At 67.2% G+C, this 18113-nt stretch overlaps 3 protein-coding genes and 1 pseudogene across 3 annotated transcripts in view; all 4 read left to right on the forward strand.

The window, feature by feature from the left end:
• Positions 1-889: 889 nt before the first annotated feature.
• On the forward strand, positions 890-4218 carry SNRPA (small nuclear ribonucleoprotein polypeptide A). Its single transcript, XM_026658812.2, has 7 exons — positions 890-952; positions 1671-1771; positions 2085-2257; positions 2354-2530; positions 2813-2986; positions 3365-3453; positions 3645-4218. The coding sequence occupies exons 2-7, from the start codon at positions 1699-1701 to the stop codon at positions 3802-3804; spliced, it is 846 nt and encodes a 281-aa protein (XP_026514597.1). The 5' UTR covers positions 890-952; positions 1671-1698; the 3' UTR covers positions 3805-4218.
• Positions 4219-4783: 565 nt separating this feature from the next.
• On the forward strand, positions 4784-7071 carry MIA (MIA SH3 domain containing). Its single transcript, XM_024216446.3, has 4 exons — positions 4784-5699; positions 5900-6033; positions 6360-6470; positions 6792-7071. Exons 1-4 carry the CDS (start codon positions 5576-5578, stop codon positions 6813-6815), a joined length of 393 nt encoding a protein of 130 aa, XP_024072214.1. The 5' UTR covers positions 4784-5575; the 3' UTR covers positions 6816-7071.
• Positions 7072-8807: 1736 nt separating this feature from the next.
• LOC112121963 lies at positions 8808-11710 on the forward strand (annotated as a pseudogene).
• Positions 11711-17960: 6250 nt separating this feature from the next.
• RAB4B (RAB4B, member RAS oncogene family) overlaps positions 17961-18113 on the forward strand; it is a 14735-nt gene continuing 14582 nt past the window's right edge. Inside the window, exon 1 of the mRNA XM_026658836.2 lies at positions 17961-18047. Within this exon, the coding sequence (XP_026514621.1) occupies positions 18032-18047 (16 nt within the window). The 5' untranslated portion in view covers positions 17961-18031. The remainder of the gene's footprint in view (positions 18048-18113) is intronic.

The raw sequence follows: 18113 nt of genomic DNA on the forward strand, positions 1-18113 counted from the left end.
GCGGCTCAGCAGCTCCCGGACGTCGTCCCCGCTGCCGGGCGCTGGGGCCGCTCGCTCCAGGGCCGCCTTGAAGAACTTGGCCTTGTCCAGCCCGTAGGTGGGCAGCGGCCTGGGAGGGGGCGGGGGAGGGGCAGGCGGGGGTGGGGGAGGGGCAGGGCCCTGCTGGGGGGCAGGAGGGGGAGGGGCAGGGCCCTGCTGGGGGGCAGGAGGGGGAGGGGGCATCCCCCCCCTGTGAGCCATCCCCACCCTGGCTCCCGGGTTGGGGGGCAGCAGGAGGTGAAAGGGCACAAACTAGAACCAAGGTCACGGGGGCATGGGTTAGAGGTCAGGGGTCACAGGTCAGCTCGCGGGGGGGGGTCAGGGGTCACCGCGGGGTCATAGTGCGTGGGGTAGGGGCGTGGCCTGGCAGGGTCGGAGGTCTCGGGGCCCAGCCCGCCTCGCGTCCCGCTCGTGCCCCTCCTAAAATGGCGGCCGCCGGCTGAGCAGGCAGCGGCGGGGTGAGTCCGATCACGTGATTGGATACCAGCCACCCGCTTCCCTCCTCTCAGCCGCCCCTTCCGGGTCGCGTGACAAATACCGCCAATCACATGTGATAACAGCGGTTACTGACATCTCCAATCAGCCAATGGCCGGCTCTTGTGCGGAAGGCGGGAACTGCCGAGCCGAACACCAAATCCGAATGCGGCTTGCCTTAGGGGGGCGGGGTAACGATGGAGAACCGCCTCCTGATTGGTCATTTGACAGGCCGTGGCACTGCTTTGATTGGCCTGCCGCACACGAGGCCGTAGGCCTTTCATTGGCCGGGGCCGGCGAGGCGCCCTTTTATAGGCTCGTAAGGCCGAGGCTGCTTCGTCGTGATTGGCCCGCGCGGACAGTGGGCGTGGTTGTCTCTCTCGGCGGGCTCCTGTGGCGGCGGGCGGCGCTGCGAGGCCTGGGCCTGCGGACTCCATCGGTGAGGGGCCGCGGCGGGGCGGCGCCATCGGGCCGCGGGGCCGGGGGGGATCGGGCCGGGGGGCGGCGCCCGGCCTGTGTGACCCAGTATGGCCGGGCTGGGGGGGGGGGCCGGCGGGGCCGCAGCCCCTGGAGCCTTCATGGGGGCGGGGCTTATCCGGGCCCCGCCCCCCCGGAGCTCCACATCCGGGTCCTACGGGGGGCTGCAGCTTGTATCCCCCTCCCCCCATTGTGGGCGGGGCAGTGCCCCTGGGGGCGGGGCCTGGCGCCCCTTGAGGGCTCCCCTGGGGGGTGGGGAGGGGGCCTGTTCTCCGCGCCTGGGGGGAGGCCGTGGCAGGAGCTGGGGGTGCTGGTAGCAGCCAGGGACCGGCCGGGGGGGGGGGGTCCCCTGGTGCTGGGGGAGGGGCCCTAGAGCCCAGGCTGCCCCCCCCAAGGTCTTGGCCCCAGACCCTCCCCACAAGCTGTCTCCCCTGAACATGGCGTCTGGCTTTGCTGCCTCCTGAGACGCCTCGTGGGCCTGTCCGGAGGTGGGATTAACCCCAGTCCTGAGCTCCTCGCACTGGTCTCGCCCTCGCCCCGGCAGCGCCCGCTGGGGATCGTCTGAGGCCCTGACCCCCTGAGCGAGACCCCCGGGTCACGTGGCTGCTGTGGTATGGGGAGCCTGCAGCCGTTTTCCCCGTTGCGCGCTCGCCTCGATTTACCGTCTCTCTTCTCCGCAGACCCCGCTGTTGCGAAGTGCCGAGGACGATGGCCGTCCCGGAAACCCGCCCCAATCACACCATCTACATTAACAACCTCAATGAGAAGATCAAGAAGGATGGTGAGCGAGCTCCCAGGGGGGTTCTCGCCTGGAGCTGGCGATGTGGGTGGCTGGGCTAAGGGGCTTGCACCGGAGCCCAGCGCTTTGGGGGGAGGCCGGGGAGCGTCTGGAGGACTCGCTCTCCCAGCCCCGCTCCTGCTCGCCTGTTGCTGTCTGGCCGAGGAGGACTGGGTGCTGAGGAGGGATAAAAGTGACTCCCGCTCTCTGACGCGCGGGGTAAGAGTCTCTGTCTGAGGCCGCAGGAGTTGCCCAGTCGGCGTCCAGCTCCGTGTCTGTCTGATCGTGTACCTAACGCTCCATTTCTCTCCCCTAGAGCTGAAGAAATCCCTCTACGCCATCTTCTCCCAGTTCGGCCAGATCCTGGATATCCTGGTGTCCCGGAGCCTGAAGATGAGGGGACAAGCCTTTGTCATCTTCAAGGAGATCAGCAGCGCCACGAACGCCTTGAGGTCCATGCAGGGGTTCCCCTTCTACGACAAGCCGATGGTGAGTGCTGGGGGCGGCCGTCTGGCGGGTGCCGTTGGGAACGGCCCGAGCGGCTGCTTGGCCGTGCTCCCCCTGACGAGCTCTCTCCGCCCCCAGAGGATCCAGTACGCCAAGTCGGACTCCGACATCATCTCGAAAATGAAAGGCACCTACGTGGAGCGGGACCGCAAGCGGGAGAAGAGGAAGCCCAAAGGCCCGGAGACGCCCGTGGTCAAGAAACAGATACCTGGGGCAGCAGCGCCGGTGGCAGCCGCCGTGCAAGGAGCTGTCCCCGTGAGTAACGTGAGCAGCGTCTCACCCAGGGCAGTGGCTGGTTGGCAGCCGGCGCTCGGGGCCTGGGGGAGCCTTTCCCAGCGCAGCCAGCATGGTCTGTCTCCGGAGTCGGGCTGAGTCTGGCCCCAGCCGGCTGTGGTTAGCGTCTGGGAATACCAGGCTCTGCGGCCAGTGCGGACTCTGATGCGGATGCCAGGGCTGTGCCCAGGCAGGCACTGGAGGCTCCGGGGCAGGTCTGCGCCCAGGAACTTGATGTGAAGCTGGGCTCTCTCTCCCCTATAGGGAATGCCGCCGATGAACCAGGCCCCCCGCATGATGCACCACATGCCCGGCCAGCCTCCGTACATGCCCCCTCCGGGTATGATCCCCCCACCTGGCATGACTCCGGGAGGACTCGCGCCGGGGGCCATGCCCCCTCAGCAGATGATGCCTGGCCAGATGCCGCCTACCCAGCAGGTGAGTATGACAGAGCTTGGCCTGACTCCAGATCGGACTCAGCTGTGTGGGGCAAACCTCCCCCTGGGGGTGGGGCTTGGGGTAACCGGGCCTTCCCCTCCACGGTACTGGCTCCAGTGGGGAGCGGAAGAGCTCTCGTGAGCTTGTGTGGGGGTAAGTCCTCCCCGCTGGCTCGTTACTTGCCTCAGCTGAGATGCTGAGTTTTAGGGGACTCCTCTGTGTGGAGAGCAGGGGGGAGGGCGGCCTGGCCTGGGCACTGCCTCTGCTGCGTGCGTCTGGCTGGAGCTGCCCTGCAGGGGTCTCGGCCCGGCCCTCCCCTCCAGGCGGCGCTCGCCGTGTCTGGGCTCCCAGCCTGACCCCTCTCTCTCCCCCTCGCAGCTCTCGGAGAACCCACCCAATCACATCCTCTTCCTCACCAACCTGCCCGAGGAGACCAACGAGCTGATGCTGTCCATGCTCTTCAATCAGTGAGTGCGGGGCCTGAGGGAGCCGGGAGGGCCAAGTGGGGGGCGGACGGTCCCAGTGCAGGGGGTGGAATTGGGCGGTCCAAGGGAGTGGGGGGGAGCATGGTGCTTGCGAGGCCAGCGGAGGGGGGGTGGGTGCTAGTGATCTGGTCGCCTGTCCCCTCTAACAGCCGGGTCCTGCCCCCCCCCCTCAGGTTCCCGGGGTTCAAGGAGGTGCGCCTGGTGCCCGGGCGGCACGACATCGCTTTCGTGGAGTTCGATAACGAGGTGCAGGCCGGAGCCGCCCGCGACGCCCTCCAGGGCTTCAAGATCACACAGAGCAACGCCATGAAGATTTCCTTTGCCAAGAAGTGAAGCGCCTCCCCCCCGGCCCAGAACTGCCCCCCCCCCCTCCCCCATTAGTCTGTTCTGAACCAGGCCCCCCCCCTGTTTATCAGTTCCCTGGAAGGTAAGTCTGCCGTCAGGGCCAGCCGGATTTCCAGCCCCAAACACCCCCATTCCCCTGAGCCTTGTGACCTGACGGCGGGGAAGCGTCCCCCCTGCACGCCATGCTGCCTTGCTGCTCAGAGTGGGTAAGTGACTCTGGAGCGCCCCCAGCTGGTGATCTCTGCGTCTGCGACGAGCCTGGAGCTGGTTCGCGGCGGGATGGTTGGTACAGGGGGTGGGGGCGGCTACAACCCTCCTGAAGCATTGTACCCAGAGTCTGCTGCTCAGACATTGCACCTGGCGCTCTCTGTTCTGTAATAAAAGCTCCTTTGTGACCCCCTGTGCCGCGGCTGGCCCGTTCCTCGCTGGGCTCCCCGGTGGGGTGGGGTGAAATCGACCGGGCGGATTCTCTGCGCGGGAGTCTGATTTCCTTAAACCCGTGTCCTGAGAGATGGCGCTGAGCCAAGCTCCCAGGCAGGGGTGGGAGCTGAAGGGAATTCTTCCCAGCCCAGTGATTGTGAAAGTGGTGAATTCTGGGCTTACCCCACCAATATCCCAGAAGGCTTTGTGGGGGGGGGGTTTGTCTGGTCCGAGCAGCTTGTCCCTGCTGCCTTAACAGCAAGCCTAGAGAACCCAGGACGCACTGCTGCATGGAGCATTGCATGCTGGGAGAGAACATGGTGAAGCGGGTGCCTGGGAGGGGTCATGCTCCCAGTGTGGAAGAGGCATCACCGGTGGCTGGGGTTTGACTACTGAGGTGCGCGCCCCCCCCCCCATGTCGTGACCTGGTGCCATCTGCCTCAAAGTGGGATCCCACCGCTACCACAAGGAGCTTCTGAACTGGGGGGGCTTCAGGGGGCTCCCCCTCCCCCACGGGGCTGAGGGGGGGGGGGGGGGAGCTTTGATGGTGCAACCCCTTCTCTGCAGGGTCCTACCCCTTCTCTGGGCCTCAGCTGTAGTGAGGCTTGGGACAATGGGCCCAGTATGTTACCCGAGAGCCGGCCCCTGCGTCAGCAGCCGGCCCCGCTCGCCCTCGCTCCCGGCTTGAGTTTGTGGCACTGGATTATTTTAAAAAGTGGAGTGGAAGGGGGCAGAGAATTCGGAGCTGGTGAGTTGGCCGTGCCCCACTGCCGGGGGATGGGATTCTGTCTCTCCTCCTCGCGCGCTCTCTGCGCGGCCTGGCACGAAGACTCCTGGTCTGTTGTGGACATGCAGCCACCTCTGGGGTGGACCGAAGCAGCCGTGCAGCAGCAGCAGCACTACGCGGTCGGAGGCAACAGGCCCTATCCTGCGAGAGCCCCAAGGCCAGAGAATGGCTTTGCCCTGGCTGGTGTCTGGGACGAGCATCCCCGAGGGCTGGGGGAGCGGGAATGGTCAGGACGCAGGGGCGACGTTCTATCCAAAACCTGGTACCTGCTCCTGGCAGCATGGCCCCCCTGACAGCCGCAGGGGTCCCCCATTGGCAGCACGGCCCCGGGGTCAGCCTTGACTCAGGGAAGGGCGCCCCCTAGTGCCAGGCAAGGCTCAGCACCGCCAAGGGGCCCCCTGCCGGAGGAATCGGCCCCTCTGCCCAATGGGGTGGCTGCTCCGGGATCTCTGAAAAGGGCTCAGGGCGGTGACTAGAAACACAGCCGGGGCGGGCCAGGCTGCCCTCCTTGCGGGGGCAGTCTGAGCCCGGGGCGGCTGCATTTTGCCCACCATGGCTAACACCCGGCTCTGGGCCCGGGCCGCTCTGCTGGGCGCCCTGCTGGGGCTGGTGCAGGGGGGCCGGCAGCTGGGCAAGCTGGCTGAGAAGAAGCTGTGTGCGGACGCCGACTGCAGCCGTAAGTGTGTGTGTGTGTGGGGGGGGGGGGAGCACGAGGGGCTGCCTGTGGGGTGGTGCTGGGGGGCAGGGCTGGTGGCACAGGGCAGGCATGGGGGTTGAGGGCCATGGTGTGGTGGTGGGATAGGGCAGGGGGGTGCTGGTGGAGGTGCAGTGCCCGAGCCTAGGGAATGACACCCCCCCGGTCTGTCGCCCCCCCAGATCCGATCTCCATTGCGGTGGCTGTGCAGGATTACATCGCCCCCGACTGCCGCTTCATCCCCATCCAGCGCGGGCAGGTCGTCTACGTCTTCTCCAAGCTGAAGGGCCGCGGGCGGCTGTTCTGGGGCGGCAGCGTGAGTGGCTGGAGGCGGGCGGGGGGGTTCCCTCGGCTCTGCTGGGGCATCAGCCCCCATCCCGGCATCATGCCCCTGGTGGAGCGGGACCCAGGGCCACGCAGAGGGCTGGGCCTGACCCCAGCCCCCCAGCACCAGATCCCATCTCAGCCTGGTGCCCCTCTGCAGGCTGGTGGGCTCCTGTGTGACGTTTGCTGGGTCTCAGGACCTGGGGGGGCTCCATGGGCAGGGGGAGTTTGCCCCGCCCAGGCTGCAGCTCTGTGGGGGAGGGCTGATGTCAGGGGTCTTGGCACCCCAGGTTAAGCCCCCCAATCTCCTCCCTGCAGGTGCAGGGGGATTATTACGGGGAGCACCCCGCCCGCCTGGGCTTCTTCCCCAGCAGCGTAGTCCAGGAGAACCAGTACCTCAAGCCGGGGAAGGTGGAGGTCAAAACTGATGTGAGTAGCCGAGCCGCAGCAGGTGGGCACCCAAGTATTGCTGGGGGGGGGGGGCTCCCCACACCATGGGGGGTTGCCACCACCCAGACACCGCAGCACGCGGAGCGACTGGCCCTGGGGTGGCTGGCATCTTCGAGATGGGAGGAGAGACTGCAGGGGTGGCAGATCTGGGGATAGAACCCAGGAGTCCTGCCCCCCTAGCTCTACCCACTAGTCCCCATTCCCCAGAGTCCTGGCTCCCAGCCCCCCCCCAGTCTAGGACCCCTCAGCTTGTCTCCCCCATTTGCCCGCGTCTGATCCCTGTACTCTCTTCCCTTCCAGCAATGGGATTTCTCCTGCCAGTGAGTCCTGCCTCGGGCCCAGCTGCCAGCGCTCCGGCTCCCGGCACACCCACCTGGACCCCGTGACTGTAGTGCTTGGCCCAGGCTGTGCTGCTGCTCCAGAGCCCTGGGGTCAGGCTACAGCGAAGGAAATGCACGCAATACTTCCCCCCCCCCCCCCCCCTTGCACTGGGGTCTCTGGTCGTGGGGCAGCCCCTTGTAGCTTCACCCTCCCTACCCCCTGCCTTGGCCAATCCTAAATAAAGCCCCCCTGCAGCAAACGTGCTGGCCCCCGTCTTTCCCTGGGGAGGAAGCAGGAGCAGTGGATCTCTGGGGGGGGCTGCAGCTGTCCACGTGACTGGTTTGAAAAGTGAGTCCCTTCTGGCTCGGGTGGGGGCAGCCCCTGGGGTGCCCTGGAGGTGAAGGGGAGGTTCTCTCTGTGTCCAGCTGGGTGGGGGCACTTGGGAATGTTCCTGACCCCTATTGCTTTCCCCCTCCACCCCCTGCTGCTCCCCCTTGGATCCGGGGGCTGCTGCTGCAGAGCCGTCCCCCCGGAGCAGCGGGCTGGAAATAGAAATCTCCTTCGTACACCCTGCCCCAGATTCTCTGCTGCCCTGCCCTGCCCGTGCCACGTGCCGTGGCCCACCTCCCCCGCAGTGAGGGCTGGGCGTGGCTGGGGGGGATTTCGGATTCCCTGGGGTGGGGCTGTGGGACAGAGTGCAGCTCCTTTATCACCTGCCTGCTCGAAGTGAAAGCAGAAAAGAGTGCCCCCCCCCCCAGGGGCCCTGGAGAGGCTTGGTTACCTGGCAGGCTCAGCAGAGGCAATGCCTGAAGGAGATCTGGAGGCAGGGTCCCTTCTAGCTCATGGCAGGGGGCACGTGGGGGTCTCCCTTGGGCTGCCCTGGTGCTGGGGCCAGAGGCTGTCAACCCCTACCCTGCTAATTCCCTGGGGGGGCTTGGGGGCTTAGCGAATGTCCCTGCGACCTTTCAGGTCTGCGCCGCCTGCAGCAAAGCCGGCAGGTCCCCGCTTTGGGTCTTGGCACATGGGCTAAGAGCAGGCTGGAGAACTGGGGGCAAAGGTGGGGGGGGGTTTCCCTTCAGCTGGTGCCTTTCCTCTGCCCCCGGCCTGATGGGGCTTTGGGTGGGCCAGCGCATAGGTCTCACCTTGCAAAATCTGGAACGCATCCAAAAAAACGGGGGGGGGGGGGGTTGTAGATTTATTGTGTGTGTGACAATAGCAGCTAGGGCCCCCACCCCAAAATTGGCCCCCTGGAGGCTGAGACCTACCCCGCGTCTCCGGAGCTCTCTGGCACCTGGTTGCTCGGGTTGGTTGTGGGACCTGCAGAGCCGATAAGCAGCTCTCTGAAGCCAGGGCCCTGCCTGGAGCCCTTTTGACCCGGCCCTGGAATCGCGCCGGCACCGGATCCTGTTCCCAATAACAGGTGCCGCTCTCTGCACACACGCCCGGCTTCTTCCTGGTTTTGCTCCTGGTGCGTGGAGGAGGCGTGAAGCCCCCATAGTCACGCTCTGCGGCAGTGTCCCAAACACAGGGGGGAGGGGGGCTCGGGCCAGACCCCCACCCTGCTCCTCGGCAGAGAGGAACCGTTTTCTATTAATGCGCAACAGGGTGGAGGGTGTCCCCGGGCTGGGGAGCAGCCACCCTGCGGCTCAGGGCCGGGCAGCATTGACAAATGGGCTCATACAGCGGAGTCAGCCAGGTGGGGCAGGCCCCACACCCGGGGGGAGGGGTGGGGAGTATTGGGGCTCGGGCCCCAGAGCCATGGGAAGGGGAGTATCAGGGCTCAGGCTGAGACACGGGGCCCAGACCCCACCAGGTGCCCGGCATGTGCCCAGCTCAGCCAGGGTCCCTGGAGTGCCGGGGCAGGGGGAGCTGGATTCCCAAGGTCTGGGCAGGGACCCCCCCTTAGCCCATTTCCCTCCCCCCCTTCTTTTGCCCCACCTCCTCCAGCATGCAGGGCGTGTCCCCCACTAGTCTCCTCCCCCTGGGGGCGGGGCTATGGAAAGGAGCCGGGGTATAAACCCCCGCGCGGGGCAGGGCGCAGCGGCTCGGAGCGCTGCGCGCAGGGCGCACGGGGGCGCAGCCGGTTCTGGAGACCCCCCGCGGCTCCCGCCTCCGCCCCCTTCCCGCAAGGGGCCCGGGCCGGACCATGCCCCCCCAGGAGCTGCTGCCCGGGTACCCGCCTGCGCCCCCGGTGCCCCCGCACCGGCCCCCGCCCGGGCTGGAGCTCCAGTGCGTCCTGCTGGGGGACGGCGCCGTGGGCAAGACCAGCCTGGCGGTCAGCTACAGCGCCAACGGGTACCCGGCGCGCTACGTGCCCACGGCGCTGGACCGCTTCTCGGGTAGGTCCCGCGGGGGGCCCTTCTCCAGCGTCTCCAGCCGCGCTCCCCCTGCCAGGCCCCCGGGACCTGCCAAGGGGTTTTCCACTCCCTGGAGCGCTCGGTCCTTCCCCCCACATCCCCCCGGAGGTCTGGGAGTGCTCTGCCTGCCCCACTGCCCTGAATGGGACCCCCCTTATACCCCCCTGGAGACCAGTGTCCGGGGTCTGGGAGCCAGGACTCCTGGGTTCTCTCCCAGCTCTGGGAGGGGAGTGGGGTCTAGTGGTTAGAGCAGGGGAGGCTGGGAGCCAGGACTCCTGGGTTCTCTCCCAGCTCTGGGAGGGGAGTGGGGTCTAGTGGTTAGAGCAGGGGAGGCTGGGAGCCAGGACTCCTGGGTTCTCTCCCAGCTCTGGGAGGGGAGTGGGGTCTAGTGGTTAGAGCAGGGGAGGCTGGGAGCCAGGACTCCTGGGTTCTGTCCCAGCACTGGAAGCAGGGGGGAGGTAGTGGTTAGAGGAGGGGGGGAGGGTTTTCTGCCAGCTCTGCCACTGACCTGCTTTTGAGAAGCGCAATGTCCCTGGGGCTGGGGGGAGGGGGGAGCATCTGGCTACTGGGGTAACGGTCTCTTCCCCTTGCAGCCGTGGTGCAGGTGGACAGCGCCCCCGTGAGGCTGCATCTCTGTGACACGGCGGGGCAGGTAAGAGTCCAGCTGGGAGCTCCCTTTAACCTGTTCCCAGCAGCTGTTCAAACCCCCGGCAGGTCTGAACACGTCAGCCTGGGAGGTGCCGGGGAAGGTAACAAACCTGCCGAGCTCCGCCCTGTGCACTGGGGCTCTGTCCCTGCTCTGGGACGGGAGTGGGGTCTAGTGGTTAGAGCAGGGGGGCTGGGAGCCAGGACTCCTGGGTTCTATTTCCAGATCCACCTCTGACTCCAGGTGCGGCCCCGAGGAAGTTGGTTCTCTCCCTGGGCCCCAGTCCCCGCATCAGGGACAACGGGACAACACCCCCTCCGCCCCCCGGGCTGGGCGGGTCTGGGGGTCCAGCTGAACGTGGCTGGAGGCACTCACTGCGGGCTCTCCCTCCCCTTCCCCCCAGGACGAGTTTGACACGCTGCGGCGGCTCTGCTACACCAAGGCAGACGTCTTCCTCCTCTGCTTCAGCGTGGTGGCCCCCGCCTCCTTCCAGAACGTGGGGGAGAAGTGGGTGCCGGAGCTGTGCCGGCTCTGCCCCGCTGCCCCCCTGCTGCTGGTGGGCACCCAGTGTGACCTGCGCCAGGACGTCCAGGTGCTCATCCAGCTGGCCCGGCGCCGGGAGAAGCCGGTGGCCGAGCCGGCGGCCCGGGCGCTGGCCCAGAAAGTGGGGGCTGTGGGCTACGTGGAGTGCTCGGCGCTGACCCAGCAGAACCTCAAGGAGGTGTTCGACACGGCCATCCTGGCGGGGCTGCGGCACGCCGAGGCCCGGGGCCGGCGGGCACGCAGCACGGCCAGCAAGGTGCGGACGCTCTCCAAGGCCTGGTGGAAGAAGTACGTCTGTGTGCGGTAGCCGGCGCCCGCCCCTCAGTGTCCCACGGGGCCACCCTCCGCCTGGGGGCTGAAGGACGCTCTGGAGCGTGGGGGGCTGGACTGAGAACAGACAACTCGATCCAGGTGTGGATTCAAGAGCCTCCGGGTGTTTGCCAGCGGGATGGAGACAGGCCCCGGGCCGTGCGGGTGGCTGTGCCGGGCTCCGGACTCCCCCACCCTGGCCCATGTGGGTTGTGCTCCTGGGCTGCCGGTCTGCCTGGCCCCCCCAAAGGGGTCCAAATTCAGAGCAGGGGCTGGTTCCCCGCTGTGCGGGGAGCCAGAATCTCATCCCTCCAGCTGCCTCCCTGCAGGACACTCTGCCTCGGCTGGGGGTGGGGCAGAAGCCCCCCCAGCACAGCCCCTTTTGCAGAGGACTTTGGTTTGTGTGGGGCACGGAGGGAACCGCTGCAGGAGGGTCGCCCCGCTGGACTGGGGAGGGGCAGAACCAGCGCCCCCAAACCGGCCCGGCCCCACGGCTGGGTTTAAACCCTCCCCCTCGCTGGGCACTTTGCGGACGGGACTGGCCGGGGCACGGGGGGGGGGCTGTACCGTGGGGGGCTCAGCCGGACCCTCCCTCACCATCGCAGTCTCTAGGCGGGGTCAGAGCCAGCTGCAGCCGCGGACCGGAGCTTCCTGTGGGTGCGGCAGGCTGAGGGGGGCGGTCTCTGGGGGGCTGCGCCGGCTCGGGGCCCTCCCCCACCCGCTGCTATGTTTGCACTAGTATAAAAACATCCCTGGCCGAACGAGGGATTTGCCCAGGGTCCCCTCCCACCTCATGGCACGAGAACCCCATGACAAATCCCCCTTTCACCCCCTCCCAAGGCCTTAACCCCTTCTGTGCCAGCCATGCCCTTGGGCATCCTGTGCCCTCCCCCTGGGAGCGGGGTGGGGGGCTGCGGGCTCTGCGGGCAGCCGGCAAAGGGCAAATGGGCAATTTTATCCCCTTTGGGGGTGCAGAAACCTGGCTGCCCTGTGTGGTGGGGGGGCTGAGATCTGTCCCCCCCCGCCCAGCAGCATGGTCCAGTTGGCCCCAGGGTGGGGGGAGTGGTGTTAGCAAAAGCTGGGGGGGGAGCAGGGTGTGTGCTGCTGAACTGCCCCTTACCCACATAACTGCCCCGAGCTCTGCCCCAGGGCTGCTGGTTTCTGATCCCAGTGGGGAGGGGTGTGTGTGTGGGGGGGTTGTCAGCTGCTGTTGTGATAACCGTGGGCAAAGCCAGGGGTCCGTCCGTCTGTTCTTTCTTTTTTTTTAAATGTCTTGAACCAATAAAGTTTCTTTCCCTGGTGCAAACGCTGTGGGAGCTCCCCCGGGAGCCACTGTGTGTGTGGGGGGGGGAGCTGAGCAATGGGGGGTCGATCAGTGCTTTGAAGGGGGGCTTACAGCCCCCCCTGAGCCTAGTGCCCCCATGGCGCTGCGCACGGCCTCGACCCAGCTCAGTTCAGGGGCTCGGGACTGGGCGCTGCACAGACCCAGGGAGATCTCAGGGCCCCGTCGCGCCGGGCACCGCCCAGACCCCGGCCAAGATTGGGGCCCCATCGCGCAGCGCTTGGTGCAGATGCCCAGGGAGCTCCCTGGTGCAGACAGGCCCAGGGAGATGCAGGGACTGGGCCGAGCTGGGCTGGCAGCCTGGCGTAGGGCTGGAAGTGGACTCCCGGCGGAAGGGGCAGAGGGCTGCTTGTGCTCTGGGCGGGGGAACCGCTGCTGCCCTAGGCAGGGCGGGTGCTGGCTCAGGCCCAAGGTTTGCAAAGAGCTGGAGGGACCGGGGCTCTCGGCACCACCTGCTGCCCCTCCCCTGGGGAAGGCCCCGAAGGTGAGAGCCAGCAGGTCCCCGATAACCAGCCGCCCGTGTTTGCCCAGGGTGGGTGAGCAGTTCGAGCAGGAAGGGAGGGCAGTGCCCCGGGCTGGGCGGGGGGGGACAGCTCTTGTGCTCCAGGGGGGAGGGAGCCAGTGACTTCAGGGCCAGGAAGGGAGAGAACCCAGTAGTCCTGGCTCCCCGTCCCCCCTCCCGTCTCACCACGGCCAGATGCCTCTCTCAGTTCACTTCTGTTCCCATGAGCCCGCGGCCAGGGAGACCCGGGCCCAGCACCAGGCTGAGCGGGACCAGCCAGCTGCTGCTAGCCTGCCGGGGTTCCCTGATGGGGCGACACCGAGCTCTGTAACGGGGCTCCAGGGGACCACGACAGTCAGTCCCCCCCCTACTGCCAGCAGCCCTGAGGGGAGGAGGGCCAGGTCTAGTGGTTAGAGCAGGGGCTGGGAGCCAGGACTCCTGGGTTCTCTCCCTGGCTCTGGGAGGGGAGTGGGGTCTAGTGGTGAGAGCAGGGGCTGGGAGCCAGGACTCCTGGGTTCTCTCCCCGGCTCTGGGAGGGGAGTGGGGTCAAGTGGTTAGAGCAGGGGCTGGGAGCCAGGACTCCTGGGTTCTGGGGCTTGGGGAGGGGAGGGGAGTGGGGTGTACAGGGCAGGGCAGAGGCTGCCCTCTGGGGAGGAGGGAGGGTTGGTCACGTTCCTTTTACTGCCCTTCCCTTGCTGTGGTCCCTGCTCGGAGCTGCTCCTGGGCTGGTGACTGCAGCTGGCTCTGGCCTTATCAGCGGCTCCTGCTGCCCTGCCATAAAACTCAGGAGGGGAGCAGAGCCGATAGCATCGGAGCCTGGGCAAAGGGCGCTGGGGCCTCTTTTGCCCCAAGGACGGGGGGTGGGGGGATCTCTGCAAAGAGCTGCGCTTTGCCTGACATGCCCCACCCCAGAGCTGGCTGCATCCCTCTGCCAGGGCCGCTTCAGACCCTGAAAGTGGAGGAGAGAGACACAGTGCGGGGGCTGGGCTCTCTGGGGGGCTGCTGGGGGACATGCCCCACCCCAGAGCTGGCTGCATCTTGCTGAAGGTTTGGGCCGTGGCTCTTGGCATGTAACGATCAGCCTCACACCAGCGGGGCACCAGCCTGCCCCCCTGGGCTAGGGGGCTGGGATTCCTGGCAGTGGCGGGTGGCGTGCGGGAGGGAATCAGAAACAGGGAATCCCCGGCAGAGAATTACCCTGTGGGGGGGGGATTCCCCAGGGCTTTACAGCCCTGTGGTGCTCCGCCCTGTCCCTGCCCCTGCTCAGCACCCCCTGCCCCCACCCCACGGCTGTCGGGCCTGGGCGGCCTTTCCTGGAACCCGGACGATCTGATTCCCCTGGGCAAACCCCACTTCCCTTGCGGAAAATAGGAATCTGGAACGCGACGCTGGAAAACCCCGCCTGGCGGGAACCCTGCCGGCTGGGGGTGCAGCGGGGTTAGGATCTCAGTGGAGCAGGGCCAGCGGCCACTAGCCAGGGATCTGGCCCCAGACCCTTAACCAACAGCGTCAACTGGGAAAAGCCCGGGGCCTGGGTCCCACCATCCCTGGTTCTAACCACGAGACCCCACTCCCCTCCCAGAGCAGGGAACAGAACCCAGGAGTCCTGGCCCCCAGCCCCCCCTGCTCTAACTACCAGGCAACTCGGATGCCCCCTGGCTTTTATTTCCTGGGCTGGAGGGAGGCAATGTGGGGGTTTGGTAGGGGGCTGGGAGCCTCTATTTCTTCAGCCCCATTAACCCCCCCCCCAGCTGCTGTTCCAGGAACTGGCTGGCAGAGGTGGGGCTGCCCCACAGGCACGGGCAGGGCGTGTTCGCTTGGCAGGTACAGGGAGTCCATGGTACAGCCGCCCGCTACCTGCCGCGCCCAGCCGGCCTGCGGGGGCCCCCCCCCCCGGGTCAGGGCTTGCTGGGGCCTGTGGATCAGAGCACAGGGCTCCGGGGCGTGTCTCAGCACGGTGCCCACGCACTGCCGGGGGGGCAGAGGAGAAACAGGACGCCTGGGTCCCATTCCCGGCTCTGGGGGGGAGTGGGGTCCAGTGTTTAGAGCGGGGGGGGCTGGGAGCCAGGACTCCTGGGTTCTCTCCCCGGCTCTGGGAGGGGAGTGGGGTCTAGTGGTTAGAGCAGGGGGGCTGGGAGCCAGGACTCCTGGGTTCTGTCTCTGGCTCTGGGAGGGGAGTGGGGTTTAGTGGTTAGAGCAGGGGGGCTGGGAGCCAGGACTCCTGGGTTCTCTCCCAGCTTGGGGCTAAGCTGGTCTCTCTCTGAGGGGGGGCCTGGGGGCTCCCTCCTAGGAACCCACCCTGCCAGCCTCACCCCACCCCCCAGCCCACTAGGCCCCACTCAACTCGCAGGGTACAACATGGCCAGTCACATTGGGGCTGGGATCGTAGGGGGCTGCCGGTGAGGGGCACCGGCAGAGCTGGGGGGCTGTGGGGGGAGCCCAGGGCTGCTTAGATCCAGCTCCCGTCACCCTGGGGGAAGCCGCTCATACAGCAGCCTCCCCCCCCGCCCCCCATGCTCCTGGGGCTCTTAGCTCCCCGAACCCCCCTTCCCTCAGCAGCAAATCGGGGGGCGGGGGGAGGGGGAGACGCTCCCCAGGCGGAATCGCTGGGCACAGGCCCTGGGTGCGGGGGGCCAATCCGGGGCAGGGGGCAGATTTCAGCCCTGGACACATGACCCACATGCCCCCCACCACGGTGCCACGTCTCCCCACTATGGTGCCACCTGCCCCATGCACCACGGTGCAACCCAGCCCTGCAGCAATGCACCGGCCACCTGCAGCGTGGTCCCCCACACCCTGGCTGACGACGCTGGGGTGGCTGATTTTGCCCCCCTAGGGTGAGCCCCAGGCTGGGCTGAGCTCGGGTGAGGAAAGGAAGGAAGCAGCCTGTGGGGGGTGGGGCTGGAACACAGCTGTGAATAACAGGGGTGGGGTGAGGGCGAGCAGTGAGACCCCATCCCAGCCCAGGCTGTCGGGAGGTGTCTGGGATCTGAGCCAGGGCTGCCCGGGGGCCCCCCAGGTGCCTGGCGAGGGGGACACAGGAGGTGCCGGGGGCAGCCAGCCCTGGGCTCCTTCTGCTGCTGGTGCCCCGAGACACAGGTTTGGGGGGGGGGCTACAGGGCCCTGCTGAGCCCCTGGGCTTCTTCCACAGGTCTGGGACCCCACCACTGGCCCTTTCCATACAGCGACCACCCCGTGCCCGCTGGGAGCCGCCTCTGCCCCGTGCCCCCTCCCCGCCTGGCCCTTCGCACCAAGGGCCCTGGGGTCTGGCCGAGGCAGCGGCTTCTCCCGGACACGCTCCAGCCCCTGCGTCCTTAGCCCAACGACACACAAACAAAGCCAGGGAGAGAACCCAGGAGTCCTGGCTCCAGCCCCCCCTGCTCTAACCACTAGACCCCACTCCCCTCCCAGAGCCGGGGAGAGAACCCAGGAGTCCTGGCTCCCAGCACCCATCCATCCCTTGTTCAGAGGCGACGCTGTGGTGACATTGGTCTGGATTCGCCGTGTCCTGCGGGTACGTGTGCCCTGGGGCTGCGCGGTTCCACCGTCCACTCCTTGTGGCTGCCTGCAGGCAGCTCCGTTTGGCTGCCAGTCAGAGGGGGTGGGGGGCAGGCGTGGGCGTGGGGAGGCACCCGACCGGCTGGGGTTTGCGCAGAGCCGGGGCAGCCCTCCCGCGTTTTCAGAATGGGCTCTTCGCTCTGCCCCACTGGGGCAGCACCGGGTCTGCGGGTGGCAGCGGGCCCCACGTGGTCCCTGCAGGGTTGTGGGCAGCTCCCAGGGCAGGGCGGAGCCCCGGGGAGGCTGGGGTGTGGGGGATGCTCTGGTGTGAGTGATGGGATCCCTGGTGCTCAGGGGCTCCGGAGCGATCCAGAAAGGCCCCTCTCCGGATGAGCCGCCCTTCTGGCCACACCTTCCCATTGAAATGTCACATGGGTCGGCAATTAAACAGCCCCTGCGCCCCACCCCAGAGGTGGCTGCATCTCAGCGCCGGGTACACGATTCCGTGCAGAGTTGCTGTGCAGCTCTCACACAGCTGCCCCGCTCCCACGCCTGAGCTGGCTGCGTTTCCTTGCTGGCTGGGAGATCCTCATATAAACAACCGTCGCGCTCCACCCTAGAGGTGGCTGCATCTCGGTGCTGGGCAGAGCCAACCCTGTCTCCACGCTCAGTGGAGATGGCTGGAGAGGGAGTTCCAGAGCTGCCTGGGAGCCGGGAGATCCTGGGTTCTAATTCTGATGCCAATTCCCCTCGTGGACTCAGTTCTTGCTGTCGCACTGTGCCTCAGTTTCCCCATCTGGGTTGCAACCTGCTCTAGCTCCTGGAGCGGACGGATGTGAGGAATGAGGGGTTCATGCCTGGGAGGTGCTGTGGAAATATCAGATCCACACACCGCCCCCACCTCAGGCCTGGGGGAGGAGCCCTGTGCCGGGATTAGCGAGAAAGCCGGTAATCCCCTGGAAAGGGGCGAAGCGAAGCTGGATTTAATTCCTCGTGCCCCGCTTGGCACAGCAGGGCTCGCTCAGGTTTCCAGTGTCTGGTGCGGGGCAGCCCTACTCCCCTCCCCCCAAGCAAAGCAGTTTTGTGTGTGGACAGATCTCAGCTCACGGAAAGCCGGTTCGGTTACTCCATCCCTGCGCTGGGAGGGTCTGAGCCTGTGGCATTCGCTGGGGGGCTTCCCACGCACAGCAAAGCGGTTGGGGTCAGGAGCCCCCTTGGATTTGGGGTCCCACCCGGCCGTTGGTGTCATTTAGAGCAGCCTCAGGGCTGCTCTAGTTGATGCTCTGCTGGGCCCAAGTGGCGCTGGGTGGCAGAGAAGCTGCATGTGGCCCTGCGGGGCTTGGAGTGGGGGTCGTGGGGGACTGATGGGCCTCAGAATTGAGCCACCCCCTCCCCTGATGCCATTGGGGTCACGGGGGGGGGCGGGGGCTTGAATTCTGGGGACACAAACCAGCCCCCTACTGGCGGAAGGGGGCATGACATTGACACGCTGCCCCCACCCCGGCAGCCCCCCAGCCCCCGGGAAACAGGTTACACTCACTGCCCCCCAGGGTGACCCCCCCTCCCAGAGCCAGCAGAGAACCCAGGAGTCCTGGCTCCCAGCCCCCCCCCCATTAATCCCCCCTCCCCTCCCCGAGCTGGGGATAGAACCCAGGAGTCCTGGCTCCCAGCCCCCCCCCCATTAATCCCCCCTCCCCACCCCGAGCTGGGGATAGAACCCAGGAGTCCTGGCTCCCTGCCCCCCCCATTAATCCCCCCTCCCCTCCCGTAGCTGGGGATAGAACCCAGGAGTCCTGGCTCCCTGCCCCGCCCCCCCCTCAGCCTTTCCCTCTAAGCCCCGCCCCTGCACCTCCCTCCTCAGGTGACGTCAGACGCACGCCGGCGTGGGCGCGCACGGACCCGGAAGCACCTCCCCCGGCCGGGTCGCCGGGCGCCGCCATATTGGCGGATCCTGGGCGCCGCCATATCGCGCCCGCTCCGCTCGGCAGCTCCCCGGCGTCCGCCCGAGCCCCGGCCCCAGCCATGTCCGAGAGCTACGGTCAGCGGGGGGGGCGAGCTCCGTGCGGGGGGGCAGCGGGGGGGGGCGAGCTCCGAGCGGGGGGGC

Source organism: Terrapene carolina, unplaced genomic scaffold (assembly GCF_002925995.2).
Source record: "Terrapene carolina triunguis isolate 2854851 unplaced genomic scaffold, T_m_triunguis-2.0 Scaffold517, whole genome shotgun sequence".
Lineage (NCBI taxonomy): Eukaryota > Metazoa > Chordata > Testudines > Emydidae > Terrapene > Terrapene triunguis.